The sequence below is a fragment of the Hoplias malabaricus genome, chromosome 13, assembly GCF_029633855.1.
Source record: "Hoplias malabaricus isolate fHopMal1 chromosome 13, fHopMal1.hap1, whole genome shotgun sequence".
Taxonomy (NCBI): domain Eukaryota; kingdom Metazoa; phylum Chordata; class Actinopteri; order Characiformes; family Erythrinidae; genus Hoplias; species Hoplias malabaricus.
In genome coordinates this window covers 32,249,119-32,270,277 of record NC_089812.1, presented here as the reverse complement: position 1 = coordinate 32,270,277, position 21,159 = coordinate 32,249,119, and the positions used below count along the sequence as shown (strand labels likewise).

Genomic DNA, 21,159 nt, shown 5'->3' with positions numbered 1-21,159 from the left:
AACGGTGCAAATACCATTGTTTGTTTGTTTTAATGATTTTGATGCAGATTCACATGTATTTCTCTGTGGTGTGAAGGGAAAATAACATCAGCCTTGTCTAGTCTAAATTTTAATGTGGTTTAGACATTACTTTCTTGTAAATGCAGGGAAAATTGTGACGGCTCTTTAAATTTTTGCTCTCCACTTAAGTAGGTAAATGTTTAGTGACTTCACATAAAATTGGTAGGGCGACATGGTGGTGCAGCAGGTAGTGTCGCAGTCACACAGCTCCAGGGGCCTGGAGGTTGTGGGTTCGATTCCTGCTCCGGGTGACTGTCTGTGAGGAGTTGGTGTGTTCTCCCCGTGTCCGCATGGGTTTCCTCCGGGTGCTCCGGTTTCCTCCCACAGTCCAAAAACACACATTGGTAGGTGGATTGGCGACTCAAAAGTGTGTGTGTGTGTGTGTGTGTGAGTGAATGTGTGTGTGTGTGTGTCTGTGAAGGACTGGCGCCCCCTCCAGGGTGTGTTCCTGCCTTGCGCCCATTGATTCCAGGTAGGCTCTGGACCAACCAAGACCCTGAACTGGATAGGGGTTACAGATAATAAATGAACATACAGTTGGTTTGTGTGTGTGTGGAACAGAGAATTCAAGAACCTGGTGAATATCACTATTAAGACTCATAAACCGACACGTAAGATGAAACGAAATGTTTGACTACATGACGATAAGTAACACCATCCACGTCCAGTCAAAATATTTCAGGTAGATTTGGACAGAAAAGACTTGTAAATGCAGGGAAATGGCGGCCGCATGTTTACTTTTTTGTGAAGGTAGATGTTTTAGTGAAATGATAAACACATTTCTGTGTACATATGTTGATTATAGCACACTTAGCTATTACGGCCCAAGTTCTTAAACTCGTCTCTTGCTTGTTCGTTCAGGTTTCCTCAAACTGGCAACCTGTTCGAGCTTCACTTCTGGGGATGAGGGGGAGAAGACAGACAGCTCTCACCACTGTTTTGAAACTGTATTATAGTTCCAATTTTAAATGCTTGGTGTCAGTATTATAGATTGCTCCTTTAAGCCTGGCTCACACTACAAGATTTTAAAAATGCTAACCGATGTTGGAAATGAGAGACACCTCACACATAAATAAATTTTTCACAGATTTTTCAGTGCTTGATTGTATTTAGTCCTCAAATTCCCCACACTACACGATCCACCCTGAATGAAACACCACAAGCTTTCTGATCACACACACCGACAGACAGCTCCGCTTGTCAAAACCTTGCGGGAGCTTCAGTGCTACATCCTGAGAGCAGGCGGGAGTTTCTCACAGACACTAGTTGTATCCTTAACAGAAAGCAGCAGGTGCCTTGCACTCTCATTTTGAAATGAAGGTATTTGTAACCAAGTCACAGAATATTCAATATTTCAGCACATTGCCTGGGCACCTGTAGCCTAATGCTCCCTCACCAGAATAATTACAACTTTGGAGCAAATAAAGGCAGCATTTTAAACAAGCTGTAAATGCTGACACTACTCTGCACCTTCCTCCCTCAGAATACTGCCTCAGTAACGGCTCTCTGCTCATTTCAGACACAGCCTGAATGTAAACAAACATGGTGGATGGCGGCTAAATAATCACAACTTGGTTCTTATTAGTTTTTCATCTTTCAGGCATGAAGTTATTGTGCCGTTTCACACCCGAAGTTCGGCGTCCACCCCACACTACAGGATTCTGAGTCGTAAATATTGAACATTTTTCATATTTACTATTAACAATCTGGGTGGCCCTGCTCTGGGAGAAGATCATAGAAGTTAAGGTTGGATTTTAAACTCCCCACACTACAGGATAATCTGGAAAGATAATTGTTTATGATCATCCTAAAATCAGGGACCCATTGCGATTGCCGGGAGGACTGAATCGGCCTCAAAATCGTCCCGATTGTCATGTAGTGTGAGCCAGGCTTTAGATATCGTTACATATTTAGTCCCTATACAGTAGTCCTTACATATTTAATTGTAATTTTTTCCAACAGCTAGTGCAGGGTTAATAAACTAGACTGAGATTTTACAGATCAGATCCAGATTTCAAAGATCAAGCCACATACAGTGGCTAACGGAAGCAGAAAGAGCAAACACTGTGACTTGAACCACCCTGGGTAAGAACCATTGCTTAATGCTCATGATCACATTAAAGGCGACATCGCTTGCTTGGGGAAAAAGCGATGAGTGTGAGCACTCAGAGTTAGCATAGTTCTCTGACCTGCTTGTGTGGATTTCCGCCGGGCCTTTTTAATGTCCTCCTCTGTTTTGTTGCTCAGTTTAATCTCCAGCTGCTGTGTCTTCACCTCCAGGTCCTTCTGTCTGTCTGCAAGAGCCTTACGAGCCTACACACAGACAACAAACACAGGCCAAAACCAAGTCATTAATATAAAGAATACAATTACCAATATGATCATTTTTGTGTTTAAACATGGTCTATCCTTATTTTCATCCATGTGACTCCTTTATTGTATTAAATGATTGTATATTACAGACTTTTTTATACATTTCATGCAACTGTAGAATGTGGCCTTTTACTGAGCCAGTTTATGCTCCATAGAGTGGGTCTCGAACAGAAAGGCACCAAAGTTTCTATTGTTCCATTACAGAATCACTGATAGATCCATGCCACTAGGTGTCAGAATAATTCCTGTTTAGTTACGTGAAGAATAATAACTGGAGAAATTTGGACAGTTGTACAGTTTTAATTGTCCCTAACTTCCATAACTGCCATTTTTTCAAGGAAAACATAGGACATGTGGGGTATGTACGTAGGCTATGTGGGCCAGGCTTCCAATTTTGACTCATCGAGCCTACATCACGTGTTCACTGCTGTTCATGTAGGTGCCAAATAATAAGCTTTAATAAATAAGTTTGGGTTTTTCAGAATTTGAAATGGAATTTAATTTGTCATGTGGTCAGTCATACGCACACTGACTGAAATATGCATTTGGCATGTCTTTTCTTAGCAGAAAACTGTTACTCGTGTAGAATATCAACGCAGCACGTGAGGTGGCCCTCTGATGAGTTCAACTCAACACCTCACCAAACCATCTGCTGAGAATGACTGAGTCTGGGCACAGTCACAGTAAGACTATGTAGCTGTGATGCACACACTACAATCTGTTAATCTAGTGGCTGCTCATTTTAATTTACAAATAATTGAAAATGGAAAAAATATATACACAAAGCATACACAAAAATACAACTTGGTGGTTATATGGATATAAATGTTTGTACGTATTGCTTTAATTAATATAAGTATCATATATGCATAATATGTGCGGCACGGTGGCGTAATAGGTAGTGTCGCAATCACACAGCTCCAGGGTCCTGGGGTTGTGGGTTTGAGCTCTGCTCTGGGTGACTGTCTATGAGGTGTCCACTTGGATTTCCTTTGGGTGCTCCGGTTTCCTCCCACACATTGGTAGGTGGACTGTGTGAGTAAATGTGTATGCGTGAGTGTGTGTCGCCCTGTGAATGACATGGGGCTCCAGTTCCACCGTGACCCTGAACTGGATAAGCGGTTACAGATAATGAATGAATGAATGAATGAATGAATGAATGAATGAATATCTCAGTCAGGTTTTTTTTTTGTTACGTCACACAACTTTAGACTAGCCTTTTGATGTCCTAAATTTTTTTGGAATACGCTGCTGGCTTCTAAATCAAATTGGGTGTTTGGAGTCTTTGTTCTCTTGCATATAGTCTTTTGTTCAGTGTTGTTCACATAGTGTTTTGTTATTTTTGTCTTTATTTGTGTTTGTTCTTTAAAGTACATAAAAAAAATTATCCAGTCTCTTCAAATGCTTCTGCCTTCACATCCCCTTCTCACACTCTCATCCATTTCAATTTACATTACTTCAATTTTTAATTCTAAAAAAATCCCTTACACATGTATTTTACATGTTGATATATGGCAAAAATATAATTGCATATCTGTAATTTGAAAATGACCAGTTTAAAATAAGCTAGTATACACATAATTGTACAAATATATATATATATATATATATAAGTGTGATATAAGTGTGATAAGTGGGATATCATGTCCATTAAAATGAATGGAAATCTTGGTTAATCCTAAATAAATACACTTTGCTGGTGGTGAATATGAATTGACGAAATCTTAAAACCCATAGCTCCGGGCTCCTGCAGTTGTGCGTTCAAGCCCTACCTCTGGTGACTGTCTGTAAGTAATTTGGTGTATTCAAAAGGTATAGGCTATGATACTGAAGACAAGATTTATGTTACTTTGGCTATATATTTCTTTGCAATGTATTTGTACAGGTGCTGGTCATAAAATTAGAATATCATGAAAATGTTATTTATTTCTGTAATTCCATTCAAAAAGTGAAACTTTTATATTATACTAATTCATTACGCACAGACTGATATATTTCAAGTGTTTATTGCTTTATATTCAGTCTCTCAGAAAATTAGAATATTGTGCAAAGGTTCAATGTTGAAGACACCTGGGGCCACACTCTAATCAGCTAATTAACTCTAAACACCTGCAAAGACCTTTAAATGGTCTCTCAGTCTAGTTCTGTAGGCTACACACTCATGGGGAAGACTGCTGACTCAACAAGATGACAATTGACACCTTACACAAGCAGGGCAAGACACAAAAGGTCATTGCTAAAGAGGCTGGCTGTACACAGAGCTGTGTCCAAGCACATTAACAGAGAGGTGAAGGGAAGGAAAAGATGTGGTAAAAAAAGTGTACAAACAATAGGGATAACCACAACCTGGAGAGGACTGTGAAACAAAACCCATTCAAAAATGTCTGGGAGATTCACAAAGACTGGACTGCAGCTGGAGTCAGTGCTTTAGGAACCAGCATGCACAGATGTATGCAAGACATGGGTTTCAGCGTCGCATTCCTTGTGTCAAGCCACTCTTGAACAAGAGATAAGGCCTGGACTGCTGCTGAGTGGTCCAAAGTTATGTTCTCTAATGAAAGTAAGTTTTTCATTTCCTTTAGAAATCAAGGTCCCAGAGTCTGGAGGAAGAGAGGAGAGGCACAGAATCCATGTTGCTTGAGGTCCAGTGTAAAGTTTCCACAGTCAGAGATGGTTTGGGTTGCCATGTCATCTGCTGGTGTTGGTCCACTGTGTTTTCTGAGGTCCAAGGTCAACACAGCCGTCTACCAGGAAGTTTTAGAGCACTTCATGCTTCCTGCTGCTGACCAACTTTATGGAGATGCAGATTTCATTTTCCAACAGGACTAGGCACCTGCACACAGTGCCAAAGCTACCAGTACATGGTTTAAGGACCATGGTATCCATGTTGTTAATTGGCCAGCAAACTCCCCTGACCTTAACCCCACAGAAAATCTATGGGGTACTGTGAAGAGGAAGATGCAATATGCCAAACCCAACAATGCAGAAGAGCTTAAGGCCACTATGAAGAACACCTGAGCAGTGCCACAGACTGATCAACTCCATGCCACGCCACATTGCTGCAGTAATTCAGGCAAAAAGAGCCCCAACTAAGTACTGAGTGCTGTACATGCTCATACTTTTCATGTTCATATTTTTCAGTTGACCAGCGTTTCTAAAAATCCATTTTTTGTATTGGCCTTAATTAATATTCAAATTTTCTGAGATACTGAATTTGGGGTTTTCATTAGTTGTCACTTATAATCATCAAATTAAAAGAAATAAACACTTGAAATATATCAGGCTTATGTAGAAATATATCATTATAATATACAAGTTTCACTTTTTGAATGGAATTACTGAAATAAATCAACTTTTTTATGATGTTCTAATAATATGACCAGCACCTGTATGTTTCAGATAAGGACACATACCTTCTCTACAGAGGCATAGCGACTGACTAGTTGCTTCCTCAGGTCAGCGATGTGATGGTCGTATTTCTTCATGTCCTTCTTGAAATTGTCCCCTCTGAAGTTGAGCAGTGGCTTCTCAACCTCGCTCTGGAGCTGCAGGGCAGAAATGTGGCAGTCAGTGCAGACAGATGGATTCCACGCACTGCTCTTCGCACCAGCTTTCAGCTACTGCCCACTCAAGAGTCCCTCAGTGATGTCAGCCTGACAGATTGTGAATGTATGTGTTTTGGTGTGTAGGTGGATATGCCAGTGGATGGGCTGTGTCTGTGCATTCTTATGAGTGTGCATATAACTGTGAGTTACATTCAAATATCCACTTTGTGCTTCAGGATTCAAGGCTTTTCCTTGTTTTCTTTCTTTCTGAATGTGGTCCTGCATCACAGCACCTCTGTCCAAGTATGTGTATGTGTACACATGAGTATGTGTGTGTGAAAGAGCATTGCTACAGATGTAATGAATCAAGGCTTGTGCTGCTGTACGGGAGCTGCTGGTCTATGCTTTATTTTTGGTCAGAGGTGTGGACTACTGACAGAGTTTCTGCCTTAGCAGTAATTAAGATGTGCCCATATAAAGTGCTGTTTTCCTTTTACTGGATACGTTCTAAATGTTCCTTTTTCAGTTTCTTCATCTAAGATCCAGTTCCACTTTCTGGGTTATCAATTCCCACCTTTTGCTTCTCTCATAACATACATTAATATACAACAAGAAGCATGACCCATCCTATGGCGGCTCAGATAAAATGTGAGTTACGCAGTGTCTGCTACCTTTGAGGAGAATTTTAGATGGACTTCTGCTTCATCAGCCAGACTCTTCTTCAGCTGAGCCCAAGCTTCCCCAAGAGTCCTAAATCAATTCAGAATAACACAGTCAGATGAAACTAGCATGCATTCAGAACTGTGTGCACTGAAACAAAGTAACTTTCTGGCTTTAGGGAATATGGATGATGCACATTCAAAATTTCACATTCAAAAAAGTTCTAAGGCAAATTGTATACAACATTCATATGAACAGATCAAATATTAAACCAATTTAATGTGAAAATTAATGTTCAAGTATCTTACTATATAAATGTGAATATTACACAAAAAAACACACACACACACACTTCGTAGTTTCAGGTGCTGCACATCTTGATGATATGGTGTGGTATATTGGGTACAAAGATAGTGGGGCCATTCTTCATCAGTGGAAACCTCAAGGCCACTGGATATGCAAAATTGCTACATGATGATGTATTTTCCTCTTTATGCACTGAAGCCGGCACATTCCCTGAGTTTTTCCAGCAAATGGTGCACCACCACATTATGGGTGTCAGGTCCGAGCATTCCTAGATGAACAGTTTCCTGGAAAATGGATTGGTCGTCGTGGGCCAGTTGAATGGCCCCCAAGGTCTCCCGATCTGACCCCCTTAGACTTTTATCTTTGGGGTCATCTGAAGGCAATTGTCTATGCTGTGAAGATACGAGATGTGCAGCACCTGAAACTACGGACACTGGAAGCCTGTGCTAGCATTTCTCCTGCGGTGTTGCTATCAGTGTGTGAAGAGTGGGAGAAGAGGGTTGCATTGACAATCCAACACAATGGGCAGCACTTTGAACACATTTTATAAGTGGTCAGTAACTTGTAAATAACTCATGAAAAATAAAGTTACGTTAAAACCAAGTTTGATGTGTCACATGACCCTCTTACCATTGAAAAAACAAAAGTTGGATCCAAAATGGCCGACTTCAAATTGGCCACCATGGTCACCACCCATCTTAAAAAGTCCCCCCCCACTCCCATATACTAATGTGCCACAAAGTTAATATCACCAACCATTCCCATTTTATTAAGGTATATCCATATAAATGGCCCAGCCTGTATATTACATGTGCTAGATGCATTAGTGTACACAATTTGCAAATATTTTGTGAGTATTTATCAAAATACAAAAGCAGGAACAGAAATGTAACCATGTTTTATAAATGAAGCTGCAAATAATTTACAGTGGCTTTAAGAAAACAAAATGGAAAAAGAATTTCAGAGAAAAATGACATTATTTTGATTACACCCTTGGTACATTCATATCTATAGAGTGTTTCTTTACACTTTGTGCTCTTGGTTATGGATCCACAAGTCTGACATATCTGCATCAACATACCCTTCCTCTTGTGCTGCCAGAGGGATCTGGGAGAGCTTGGAGAGGTTCTTTGCATACTCTTCTTCAATCTTTATCCTAGCACAGATAATTGAAAAGAATAATGAAAAGATTTTCAGACTGTAAATGACAGGAGGTCTCTGAAAACAACAGTATGCTTAACCTTAAAGAGGTAGGTTCTATAATACACATACAGTAAACAGATTAGGCTGAGCTGTGTTGAGCTTACGTAAGAAAAGGTTACTTAACTATCCTGTGAGGTGTACGGTTTTCTACAGTATATCAACAAATGTTTGCTGTTTTACATTTCCTTTCTTCTATTTTTTGCTGTCTTGTCTGGCATTGTGTGAGCTTGCCTAAATGGGCAGCAACAGCTTCATTCAGAGCTTTCTACCTATAAAGAAGCCCTCAGTGAAATGTCCTGTATGTGACATAATACTGTAAATAATGTAAACACTGGTACATTCACAGTGGTTGAGACATTTATACTTTCTGTGTTTCTGTGTTTCCTGGAAAGGCACTTTAATTTATCAGCATTACTTCTGGCACAGACATTATATCACCCTGCATGAAGTATGGCATTGGGCACTATAAACATACATATGGATAGCATATATTTGAAAACACAGCATATAGAGGGGCTTTTGCATTACAACAAAGAATGAGAGTAAGCTGTAGGCAGAGTTGCATAACAGGCAACCCTTGTTCTGAGGTGAGCAGAGAGGGGTTGACTCATTCCCCAGCAGACCAAGAGTGCAGAGAAAGAAATCCACGCCAGTGAGGTGGTCTCAAACACTAACACTCAGACATGCTGCTCCATTTGACTAGGTGAAGTCCTTCAGTTTGTCTTGAATACAAAATCATACCTCACCGACCACACAAAACCATACAAGTGATTATGAGACACATCTGACCTGTGAATGTTCTACTTATAAATATTTTTCTTTTTAATTGTTGTGAGGTTCAAAAAGTTACAAGATATAGGTTACAAGTCTTCTGTTTGCACTTGTAAGAAATTGCAGAGAAGTGATTCTGTCAAAAATGGACTTTACTTTTGTTGTAATGTCATAAAAAATGAGAAGAAGATGAAAACATATACGTCTAAGTAGAATGTGGTGGTATAGGATCCAGGAAGTGTTCCTACAGTGAGACAGCACTGGCCCCACAGGGCTAAAGCTGGCCTACCTTTCTCTGATGAACTCAGCCATCTCTTTCTGCATCTGCTTGCCCTTCAGCTGCTTCTGCAACAGAACCTCGAAGCCTGACACTGTGGTGGTCCCCTGAGGGTCCTTCTTATCGGCCTAAAGAGCACACACAGGGAACAGTAAACAAAAGACACACAGCACCGGCACTATGTGTGTGTGTGTGTTAGTGGAGGTGGGCTGGCATTAATCAGAGAATGTTGTGTGGGAGTGTAAGGCCATGTGTGCGGATGTGTGTGATTCATGTAGGAGAGGTAATATCTACTTTGTTATGAGTAATTTTGAATTAGAGTGTGTGTTTGTGTGTGAAAATGCATGCTGACCTATAAAGTATAAAAACACAAACCAAATATATTTAACTTTTACTGTGGGCATCTGTTTATGTGTGTGTGTGTGTGTGTGTGTGTGTCTGAGAGCATTTGTGCAGCCGCTACAGCGACAGCCACTGACGTGCTTCATCACACACAGCAGAGGCGTCAGATCATCTTCACACACTTGGCTTGAGCAACGCTCATGCAGCACAAAAACGCGTTCATCCTGTCAGCATAGTGGCACACATTCATATCCCCATCAAAACACACTTGCAGCAGTCACACACACACACTACTGAAACTCACACACTGCTGATAAAAAAGCCAGATTCACTAGAAAACACCACAGAAGCAAAAAGGCAGTGAAGCTGAAATAGGAATCAGGATTAAACAGTAATCTCCACTCACTTATCAGAAGAAGGAAAGATGATCAAAAATATAACTCATGCCATTACCAATGGCAACAGGCATTGCATTCAAATCTGATATTATAAGTTTGGGGAATTCATCTCAAAATATTGAGAAATATTTCATAATTATTTGAATTAAAATATATTAGTTATGCATATAGTTTTTTTAAATATATTTTTAAAACAAACAGAAACAAATAGGACAAAGTCAATACAGACTTCATTACAGAATTTAAATCCACGTAAACGTAATTCATTATGTAGCTGCAATGCATAGTAATGGTATTCTGTAATGACACATAATTGTTTAGGAAATGTAAAATGAACATACAGCAAAATAGTATCAACAATCAAAAGTGAATTGTATCACACCCGTAATTGTACTCTTGGCATTGACAAGATGGACCGAAGCTTTGTTTCGTGTGACCCTTTCACCTTTCATTTATTATTACCCCATTATCTTTCTGTCACGACCACTCATCTCTTACCCAGAAGTAGTCGCAGTAGCTCCACTCATTGGGTTTGAGGAGCTGCTGTTCGGCTGTGGACTGGGGCAGCGGGAATGTAACAAAGTTGATCTGTTGAGAGAAAAGAGAGGTAATGAATGAATAAATAAGTAGATGTTAACAGAATAAATGTAGACAGAAAGGTGCAAGTACGAGAAGATTTAATGCAAAAGACGCAATATGTACTCTTAATGTGTAGTTTACTTAGGCAAACTGTGAAAACACACAGGCTAACAAGATCCAAGGTTTAAAATTGTCAAGGAGGATACTGGGGGCCTGAGCCCATTTTGTGGTGTTGTGAAAAAACTGGTAACAACAAAAATAAATGCCAGACCACATGTTAAAAAACAAGAAGTTCTGTTACTGCAATACCTATAGTAAAACATACATTTAAAACATTTGTAACCCTATCTTTAATGCTAATGAATGAGGGAAACAGAACTTTGTGTTCGGCCATCTGTCAGGTACATAAATTCAACACTTGGGTACATACGACAGTTTCACACATATCTGTACAATTATATGCAAATGTTTCAAAAGCCATGGTCAAGTTAATTGTGTCATATTCAGAGCACAATTACTGACTAGTTGGAGAATTAAATATAATGAAAATGTGGCCACTTTAAAAAAATTAATAGAGGGCTTCCAATGCCAGTCCTGGGGGTCCCAGTCTATGCACGATTTTAATTCACTTGATTTAACTCAGTAAGTAATTACCAAGATCCCTGTGGGCAGGTTAGGTTAGGGGTCAGATTGGGAACACCTTGTTTAATACATCTGGGGCCAAGCAGTCAAAAGGCTAAAATAAGAACTGCTACAAGCCCTAAAAATAACACCCAGCGTGCAAATACGTCTCATATAATTAATTAGTGTTGATGCTACACAAATGAAAAATTCTAGTGAGGGTAGATGGCAGTCATAAATCTGAGACTACAGATGAAAACAGATTTAGTTCAAGACTGGTGTTCAGAGAGAAAGAACCCTCTATATATGTGTTAGATACAGACAGAACTCATTTATACAGCTTAGAGATTGTGATGTGCAGTGGTCAGGGTTGAGAGGAGGTGAATGGTCACAGGAAGAGCAAAAAAAAAGGAAGAAGAATCGAGAGAATATTTTGGCCATTACCCAACCTGAGAGTGAGACCGAACACTTGGGATGGTATAAACATAAATGCTCTGCATTGGCAATAATATTCGCATTGACCACACAATTAAACCAGTTTTAATGACAGCAGTCTTTATTTGGCACAGGTAATATTTTTTTCCTCTCCTTGACCTCTCTTTGACAATATATATGACTGCAGAGCAAGACAAATATAAAATATTTGCCTCAAATTGCCCCATTTCAGGAAATTTCTGATAGATTCTGACACTATATGACATCTGTCTATCTATAAAAATAAGCAAAAATCGCAGAGCAGCCATTTTGAATCCTGTATTTTGTCTGTAGACGTTTCTGATTTAGTACAAGGAAAATAAGGGAGCACACTGAATGTCGAATATGACTGACTATATGTTAACAATGGAATTTTAAAGAACCTTTCCATTAATAAAACAAATTATTAGGTTTTGCTCAAGACTGCAATTATTTTCAGGGCAAGTAAAAAAGCCAGAAACAGTCAAAACATACTCTGCCATTGCTCCTCATTGCTGTGTAAGTAGATGATGTGATCAAGTATACACACGGACAAAGCATGCACTCTGTTTGAGTATACCCTCTTGGGTCCACAGCGTCTCCAATTAGCCTGTAAGGGCTGCAATTATGTAATGTTCACCATCTGCACTGCTCAGCATCTCCCTACAACTGCCAAACAGGATGTTCTTATAACACACACACACACACACACACACACACACACAGAGCTGTAAACAAACGAACCTCAATTCCCAATGAAAATAGATATTTCGCAAAGATTTGTTAATGATTAAGACATGCAGTTGGCTTTGATTTGCAAGCTTTAATTAGCATGTTAATGCAATTTGCTGTAACTAAATGACCCATGGTAATAATCTGAATGGATTTTTGCAGAGAAGAGTGCAAAACATGGAGGCAGAGTGAGTCAACGTTTCTGATTAAGAGTGCACATCCACATGAAGTTTATGGCAGAAAAAACATAAAAACAATGAGTTATTTTAAATACATCAATAATAATATATTACTGTTCTTACTGGAAAACTCTATGGTAGTTACTGAGTAAGTAACAAATTTAAATGTATGTTTGTGCCATAAACATAATAAAATGTTCATATGTGAAGTTTCAGAATGTAAAATTAAGTCCCTTTAATTATCTCTGTGACATTTACCCATAATTCTTGTACTTCTGAAAGACTCAGCAAGGTTGTTTTTTCTATCTTTAAAGTATGGATGCATATCCTTTACATATCTTCTCTGCAAATATAAGCAATAATAGATTAATACTGTACTTGCTGCTTTCAGGACATTGTTTCTAACATACACACACACACCAAAACAGTACACAGAAGAGAACAGGAGAGAGATGTACACCATACACACGTTCTTCCAGCGCTGACCCCTGACTTTTACACACTCATCATGCTATAATCGAATGACACTTAGCTTGATTTACTCGCTTGTGTCCAGTCCTTTCTCTCATTTTATGCCTGGGAGATCATACTGATTGTCATGGCTACTGGATTTTCCATTACACTGCCACTCCATCTATCATTCCTGTTGTTTAGCTCAGCCTCTTATCCTGCCCAAAATGAGCTCATTTATCAGGGTCTGTCCTGTCGCACTCCTGCACCTCTCTACAGCCCCATTCACTACCAGAACGCTACTGCTCAGAACTGGGTGAGGAACCCTCTCTCTCTTGATTCTTGAATGCTGTGCTTTAGGGAAGCAATGCTGTATTCTCCTGTGCTGGCATCAGCTCCCACTATTTGGTTCCTGACAAGGACCGCCCAATAAAGGAAGATAAACTGATGTGTAAAGGAAAAAAATATGAAACTGGCCATGAAATTTTTAAGGTAAAAAATCTTTAATGATTTGTACTAAATGTACAGCTAATATACATAGTACTGTAAACACAGTGGAAGTAGAGGACTAAACATTTATATAACATTTATTCCCAAGTCTATACAGTGCAAAAAATATTGACATATGTCAGGCACAAAACAGCCGGTTTAACCGTAAGTTATAAAAAAAATACAATAGGTTGTTAAATAGTCTTGACTATAAATGACAATTTTTTTTTTATCCGAATACTTTAGATATGTACCCATATCACCTTGGTTCAAATCATCATTACATCATAATTACCATGAAGAAAATGGCCTCTCATATAACACTAAAAAACTGTGAAAGCTATGGTTAACTGGCTTTTTACCTCAAATTGTCCCCTTTTCAAAAAGCTGTAAATATATTTTTTTGCTAAATAAAAACATAATTTCTAAAAATAAATAATAATAAAATGCTGTGACAAAAACAAGGTATGACATACATTACCAGAGGTGATATATTACCACTTTTTCTGTTCTAATATAGATACCACAACTTACCTTGAGTAACGGCCAATACAATCATTCAATCACTTGACAGATACAGGGGGAGAATTTGCTTGGGCTAAAGCATTTGAAAAGTTTTACACTGTTTGAAGCTTTTTACTTGCTCGAAATATCTCAGAAAATCTTAAAAATGTTTTACTAACAAAAACAAAGACATGCTAATTTTCACCCCAATCAATAAGTCTTTAAACAACCTAAGCTCACCACTGTCAATATTGACCATTTTAAATCTGTGTATGCTGAACTCTGAAGGATTAAAATGAACACAGTGAGTCAGGTGTTTACAAAGCACTTTCACTTTTCTAAACTTACAATAAGTGAAATACCTTTGAGTGTCATTTTGTCATCAAATTGAGTGTCATCAAATCTAAAAAGCTATGAGATTACAGTATTAGGTGGATTTAGTCCTTTCTCTCCCTGATATTTGGTCCCAGATATCCCTGATCTCCAGATTTGATCCAGAATATCTTGCAAATATCAGCTCAAAACCAGTGCTAGTGCTAACCCTAATGCTAGCTGTGTTTTATTAATTAGCCTTCATATCTGTGTCTAAAACAGCAGTGTATTGTGAAAGAACATAATGGACAGCATGTAAATATATAATGCAAACCAATAGCTCCAGTAGAGAATATTGTATGGTAGTCCAGTTATATCTGAGAACCTCAAATCACACATTGAATTTAATGAAATGTCTTAATAGATTACCAGCTAGAAGATTTGCATCACTGCGCAGTAGCTACCTTGTAGGGCAAAGCCTAGGACACAAAGCAAAGAGGAAAGAATATGCCAACTGAGTGGGCATTGCTGCACTTGAATGGATGACTGAGGTGGGCAAGACACCAACTGTTGATCAGCCGTCATATAAACTGATGCCTTGGTTGGGATACGTCAGCCACGAAATGCTGTGCTCACAATAGGAGTTCAGACACAAACAACAACACTAACAAACCATGCAGCTGTGTGTGTGCAGATGCATGGGGAGAGCACTGAGGTATGTGAAGAATGGACAACGTTCTGTGTTTGAGTAAGCAGATTGCTTGTGTGCGGTGCAGGTCTGGCATGTGCTCATGAACCCACTGGCCTTTTCTTTAGGTGCACTGACTGTGCTCGATTGGAGCCACTTTTTCGCTGAATAGCAAATACCACTGACATAATGATAACATGTAGCATGCTCTGGGGAAACAAAACAGCAGAGCAAGCCGGGAAAAAAACGAACCTGGAGCCCCTATCCACACAGCATTTCTCTTAGACAAATGTATGCTCATGTGCAAACGTACACATCCACACACTCCAACGAACACTGCAGATCCCAGCCCATGCTCAGACTGTAGTCCACTCGGTCTCTGTTGCTAAGCGACAAATTGCTTTCTCTGTAAAGGCAGACACTTCTTTCTGCTCTTGCGAAAAAAGCGCAGTGATTTTCCCTAACACTCTACGGCATCACCATCACTCTACACACTAAGCTGCCTTAAACATCAGCCGTTAGCCATCACACACAATGCCTCTCTGCATCTCACAGCTGTCATATACTTTCTTTAAAACCTTCAATGTTTTTCACCCTATTTTATCAGAATCTCTTAATTTTTACTTTATGTACATATCAAAATAGAAAACCTGTTGATTCAGCTCTTCACAGTCCATATGCAATGAAATTGGCCTCAATTATTATTTCTTATGGAGATAAAGAAGATAAATATCAGGCTAAAAATGAGCATTGCTTTAACCTCTAATCGACATGACTACAAATGCGCAAGTGAATGTCAATGGGATTGATGCGAGTTAAACCTAATGCTATCTGAATCTCTCAGGCTATTTAAAAACGCCTTGAGTTTCCAAGTTCACAGATCACGTACACCACTGTGCTTGCCACAACAGGACACACAAGGTGAAGAAAAGAATAAGACCTTGCTTCAGCGGTCCCTTGCTAACATGACCTCTGCCACCATATTGATTGAGAATGGTTTTGATACAGCGGTTGTCAAGGAGAATAGCTTGTTGAGCTAAATATACCACACAAGGTTCAGCCACAGAGGCATCCAGTGCATGCAATCGAGTATTTTGTACTATCGTGATTAAAAATACTTTTATTACATGAAAAGTATATAAAACAGGCTCAAATCACATTAGCGTACCATCCTTTGCTCAAATAACATGGCCTATATTTATGATATGAAAATTAGCCCATCATCAGATGCTTATAGCTTCAGATTATGGTTCTGAATGATTTCTCGTTTGATAAGCTGTTGCATCAAAGCAAATTGATCAATACTGAAACCACTGTTGAACTGTTGATAGCTTGAGCTACGCTAAACACTGCTTTGGTAAAAGCTTTAAGACATCCATCATAGCTGATAATAAGCCGTGTCTCAAACTCATCAACATCTGTGAAAGTAACGGTGTAGTGTGTGCATTTCGGTTTGAAAAATCTGAATGGTTCTTCCCTCCCTCTCTTTCACACGCGCACACTCTGTCTCTCCCCATCCATATTTCTCTCTCCATCCCTCTTTGTGTGTGTTTCATTTCAACACCCATTAATCACTTCTATTGCCTTTGTCACCATGGAAACTGGACTAGCCAAGTCTTCCCCCGTTTCCCTGGGCTGCTGCTCCCTTTCCCAGTGGGTGGATCTACAACTGTGACTGGCACCGCAGCAATCCTATTAGCTTCTGAGAATTCTCCTCTTCCACAACTGTACTCCAGAAGTCCTGTCCAGCTCCCCGTATCACAACGGCGTCCCTACCTCTTCTCCCCCCACCCCCCCAAACCCCCCTCTCTCTCTCTCAGCCAGTATCATACCATATGTTACATAATAGTGACCAATTTGAGCTTGAATTATAGCCGCCATATGATCCACACAGACATTAATTAGTTATCTATGCCTTTTTTAATGAAGATTTATGTCCAGGTTTGATGGTCATTAAAAAAATCCAGATGCTCAAACAAACACAAAAAAGGACACTTGATTTAAATGTATGTTAATTCTACATAACTATGTTAAATATACACATTTGATGTACTGCTTTTGGATATCCATTTCCTTTATCCTTTCCTCTGTACATTTGAACACTTGCTAAACATTACATCTGATATAGACAATTGCTTTGTAAAGTTCTTGTTTTTGATAGGAGCACTAGACATTAGCTTAAAAAATACATGCTGACAACCTAGAGTGGAGATCACCAATGGTGCTGAGATTGCAAATTTAAAACAATATTGTTTGAAATGCTTAGAATATTACATAATTGCATAATATCCAATTAAAAATGAAAAAAATGTAGATGTGTCATGTCTGATTATTTTTAATAGTATTATGTAATACTATAATAATTATTTTATTATTGGTGTAGAGACCAATCGGTTTATGTGAAATGACAGATACATTGGACTCAAGTGAACAGTGTAGTCCTCATGTGTCGCAAGAGGTTTCACCTCAGATTTGTAGGAAAACAGCAGCTGGAGAACAGAGCACTAAGACGACTGTGTAGTGTGGTCGGGACGTAAATATATATGTACGCAGAATGCAGCTAGATGACCCATGGCACCTGAGGGGGCCAGCATCACTCGACCTTCTGCAGAGAGCTTTATGAAGCGTATGCGTGGATGCGGGCATGTTACCTCACATCCTACGCCACAGATGCAAGAACAAAACAGACACACAATTTGCCTCACAACTGCTTTCCCAGCACACTTCATTATAACATGGCTCTTTATGAGACCCTGTTGTGTACGCTTGGTATGTTTCTCTTTACAGACCCAGGATTGTTAAAATCAGAACGAGATTTAAAAAGATCCAAAACAATACGATGAAAAGCAGAAATGCCATGGCAGTGAGCCATTTGTGTGCATGTGCCTCCAAGAAATAAAGCTTACACTTTCAGCATCAGCCATGTCAGATAACAGAGCTTTCCAGACACTGCACAGCTTGCGTTGCCATTCAAAGCTACTCTGTGCTCACCAACGCTGTCACAGCGTCTGGCTCTTAGCTTTGTTCTGCATCAGTGTCTGGAATAGAATGTGTCCTCTGGAGAAGAAACCTGGGCACAAGGAAGGAATAAAAGAAGCCAAAACAGCAGTATGCCAAACCTTGCTACAGAAACTGTTTACAAATCATCTGCTCCAAAATACTAATGTAATCGAGAGCCATCACAATATAAATAAATCCATTTGAGGCACATACAGCTACAGAAACAACAGCAGTGCAACAGCCCGCTCAGGGTTTGTTGTGTCTTCACACTTTTTAAAACACTCTCACATGGAAACACACACAGACACACGCCCACTCCCACTTTAAAACACAGTGGCACAGAAGAGTGAACAGATGTTTCCCATCTGTGGGAGACTTCAGGGAGGCTGATTTAAAACCCTGCAGGCCAGTTTGAAAACTGTAACTAGCTGACACTCTGCCTTTCCATTTATTCAGTGATTAAAAATAATCCATCAACTTATGAGGTTTGAGGAGCTGGAGCTAGAGGATGTCAATAAATCAACCCCATATGTGTATCTCGGGCTGGGGTGTATTCCGGTGTTTATAAATATAGCTGTGCATGTGAGCACGAGTGAGTGAGTGGTTACTCACTGTGGTTTTGGTCTCCTTGATTTCCCTTTCCTTGTTCTGTCTCCTGGCTGGGGAGAGAGAGCCGGGGCTCTGTGGAGAGAGACAAGACGCATCGTCAAAACTGCCCTCTGTGTCAAAGCTTTCCTCTGTCTCCATCTCTCAATTTCACTCTTCCTTCTTCCCTTCCTGCCTTCTCTCTCGCTCTCTGTGTCTCTTCTCTCCTGCCACACTGCTCAACTCCCGCGCGCAGTCTGCCTGCCTGCCTCCGTTGCCGTGGCGAACAGCGCATGAGAATGTGTGTGTATGTGAGTGTGTATGTGTGTGTGTGTGTGTTTGTATGCATGTGTGCGTGTGTTGGGGGTGTGGGAGGGGGGTGTGCCAGTGATCTTGGAGAGGAGTAGGTGGTGGGGTTGTGCAATGGAGAGAGAGAGGAAGAGAACGAGAGAGAACCTGAGTGAGTGGAGGTGTGATAGTTTAGACCCACAGTTTGGAACGCTGAGTACACACTAGAAAAAAGAGAGAGAGTGTAAGTGAATGAGTGAGTGGAGGTGCGACAAACACAAACATACAGAATGCTTAATAAACAGGTAACACATCATAATAAGTTACATTAAAGGAACGCTGGGTAGTATATTTTCACCATAAAATTCCAGCTTTATAGTCATTGTGATGCTCCACAGACTTTTATTAGAGCCTCGGTCATCGCTCTGGGCTCAGCACTGCAGAAATTGTACTATGCAACTTTTGAAGGAAGGTAAGAATCCACCCCAGTGTAAAAGTGAATTACATTCTGCAACTGTAGGGGGAACTCAGGAGGACATACAAAATCATACCTAGTATTCCTTTAATTAATGATTGGTAACACATAATAAAGCACAGTCAAATGGGTAAGCAATGTCTTAATTATTTTTCACTAATGTTGTAATGTTAACACCTATTAAATGGTTAATAACCACAAATGATAAGATTACAATAATTAAAGATTTGTTAATACAGTATTAGGCATTAATACTAGTACTAACACTTATAATATCATAACACTATTTTCAATCCTGATTACTGTCATTAGGAAAGAGAGAGAGAGAGCGAAAAGAGAACTAAGAAGGAGAGAAAGAGTGACCGAAAGAGTGAAAGAGAAAGAGAGAGTGAGAGGCGCAAGGGAAATCAGGGAGAAAGCTGTACAGTGAGGGAAAAGGGAGATTGAGGGAAATGTAGTTAGACAGTGATAGTGAAGAGTGACAGTGAGAGAAACAGATACAGAAACAGAGAGGGGAGAAGACTAAGTACAGAAAGTGAGAAAATAATGAATATAGACAGAAACAGTGAATGAGTGATTTAGGCACAGCTAAGCACCCTAAGTATATAAAAGCTTTGAGAGGTGGGAATATAGCAAGGTAGAGTGAGACAGGGGATATAAGGTAAACATAAACATTGGAAGAGTGAGGAGTGAGAAAGAATGAGAGGGTGAAGAGAGAGAGAGAGAGAGAGAGAGAGAGAGAGAGAGAGAGAGAGAATGAACCATTCAAACAAAACAGCCAAAGTCTGATGGAATGCTGAAACAGAAAGTATAGTATAGATATATATAGAGAAGATGGGTGGAAACAGAAAAAGAACTGTGTTAGAAAGCATAAGTGGGAGGGCAAAAAAATATTCATTTACACAAACTGCACAATGCCTCACCCCTGCTGTGTGTGTGTGTGTGTGTGTGTGTGTGTGTGTGTGTACGCGCGCGTGCGTGCGTGCGTGTGCACGTGTACAAGACGAGTAAGAGTGGAGGAGGGGAGAAATGGCTGTGTGAAAAGCGTTCAGAGGCTAATTACGATTGGAGACAATATTCCCTATCACACCGAAGTAAACCACAATCAGTGAAAATGAAAGAGGGAGGGAGAGAGAGAATTTACCTGCCTGTGAGGATGTAATGTATCATGGTATCTGTATTCACTGTGCGAGAAGAGTGTGCATCTCTGTACTCCTCTGTGTGTGTGTGTGTGTGTGTGTGTGTGTGTGTGTGTGTTGTATGTGAACTGGTGGAACAGAGACTGAGCGCAGGTGCTATATTTACACATGAGCCGAGCAGCAGACCTCTGTTCTTTGGTGTGTGGATGTGTGCAAGTGTGTGTGTGTGTGTGTTTGTGTTTTTCTCAGTGTTCTAGCTTCCATCCATGATGCTTATCTCTAAGCAATGCAAGCCTAGCACCTCTCCCCATCTCTCCTAATGATCATGTGCTGCAGAAACAACCACACTCCTGCAGATGACCAAATCACAGCATGTACAAATTTAAAAGCCGAAGGCATAAGGCATCCACACACAAACACACACCCAGAAAAACTAGATCACTGCATGTACAGTTGGGCAAAAAAGTATTTAGTCAGCCACTGATTGTGCAAGTTCTCCTACTTAGAAAGAATAGAGAGGTCTGTAATTTCCATCATAGGTACACTTCAACTATGAGAGACAAAATGAGTAAAAAAAATCCAGGAAATCTCATTGTAGAATTTATTTGTATGGTGTATGGTGGAAAATATTATAATATTTTAATTTATTAATTATGGTGGAAAATAAGTATATGGTCACCCACAAACAAGCAAGATTTCTGGCTCTCACAGACCTTTAAGAAGCTCTTCT

The 21,159-nt window shown here is 39.8% G+C and overlaps 1 protein-coding gene across 3 annotated transcripts in view; it reads right to left on the bottom strand.

Annotated features, from left to right (window-relative positions):
* Positions 1–21,159, bottom strand: part of gas7a (growth arrest-specific 7a) — a 33,915-nt gene that overhangs the window by 11,788 nt on the left and 968 nt on the right. For 2 of the 3 annotated variants that reach the window (XM_066642176.1, XM_066642177.1), the window contains exons 2-8: positions 18,555–18,623; positions 10,434–10,523; positions 9,208–9,323; positions 8,026–8,100; positions 6,650–6,728; positions 5,847–5,978; positions 2,250–2,373 (exon numbers count right to left, since the gene is read on the bottom strand). In XM_066642176.1, the coding sequence (XP_066498273.1) occupies positions 2,250–2,373; positions 5,847–5,978; positions 6,650–6,728; positions 8,026–8,100; positions 9,208–9,323; positions 10,434–10,523; positions 18,555–18,623 (685 nt within the window). Of the gene's footprint in view, positions 1–2,249; positions 2,374–5,846; positions 5,979–6,649; positions 6,729–8,025; positions 8,101–9,207; positions 9,324–10,433; positions 10,524–18,554; positions 18,773–21,159 lie in introns of those variants that run through there. The other variant, XM_066642175.1, reaches the window with a different exon arrangement.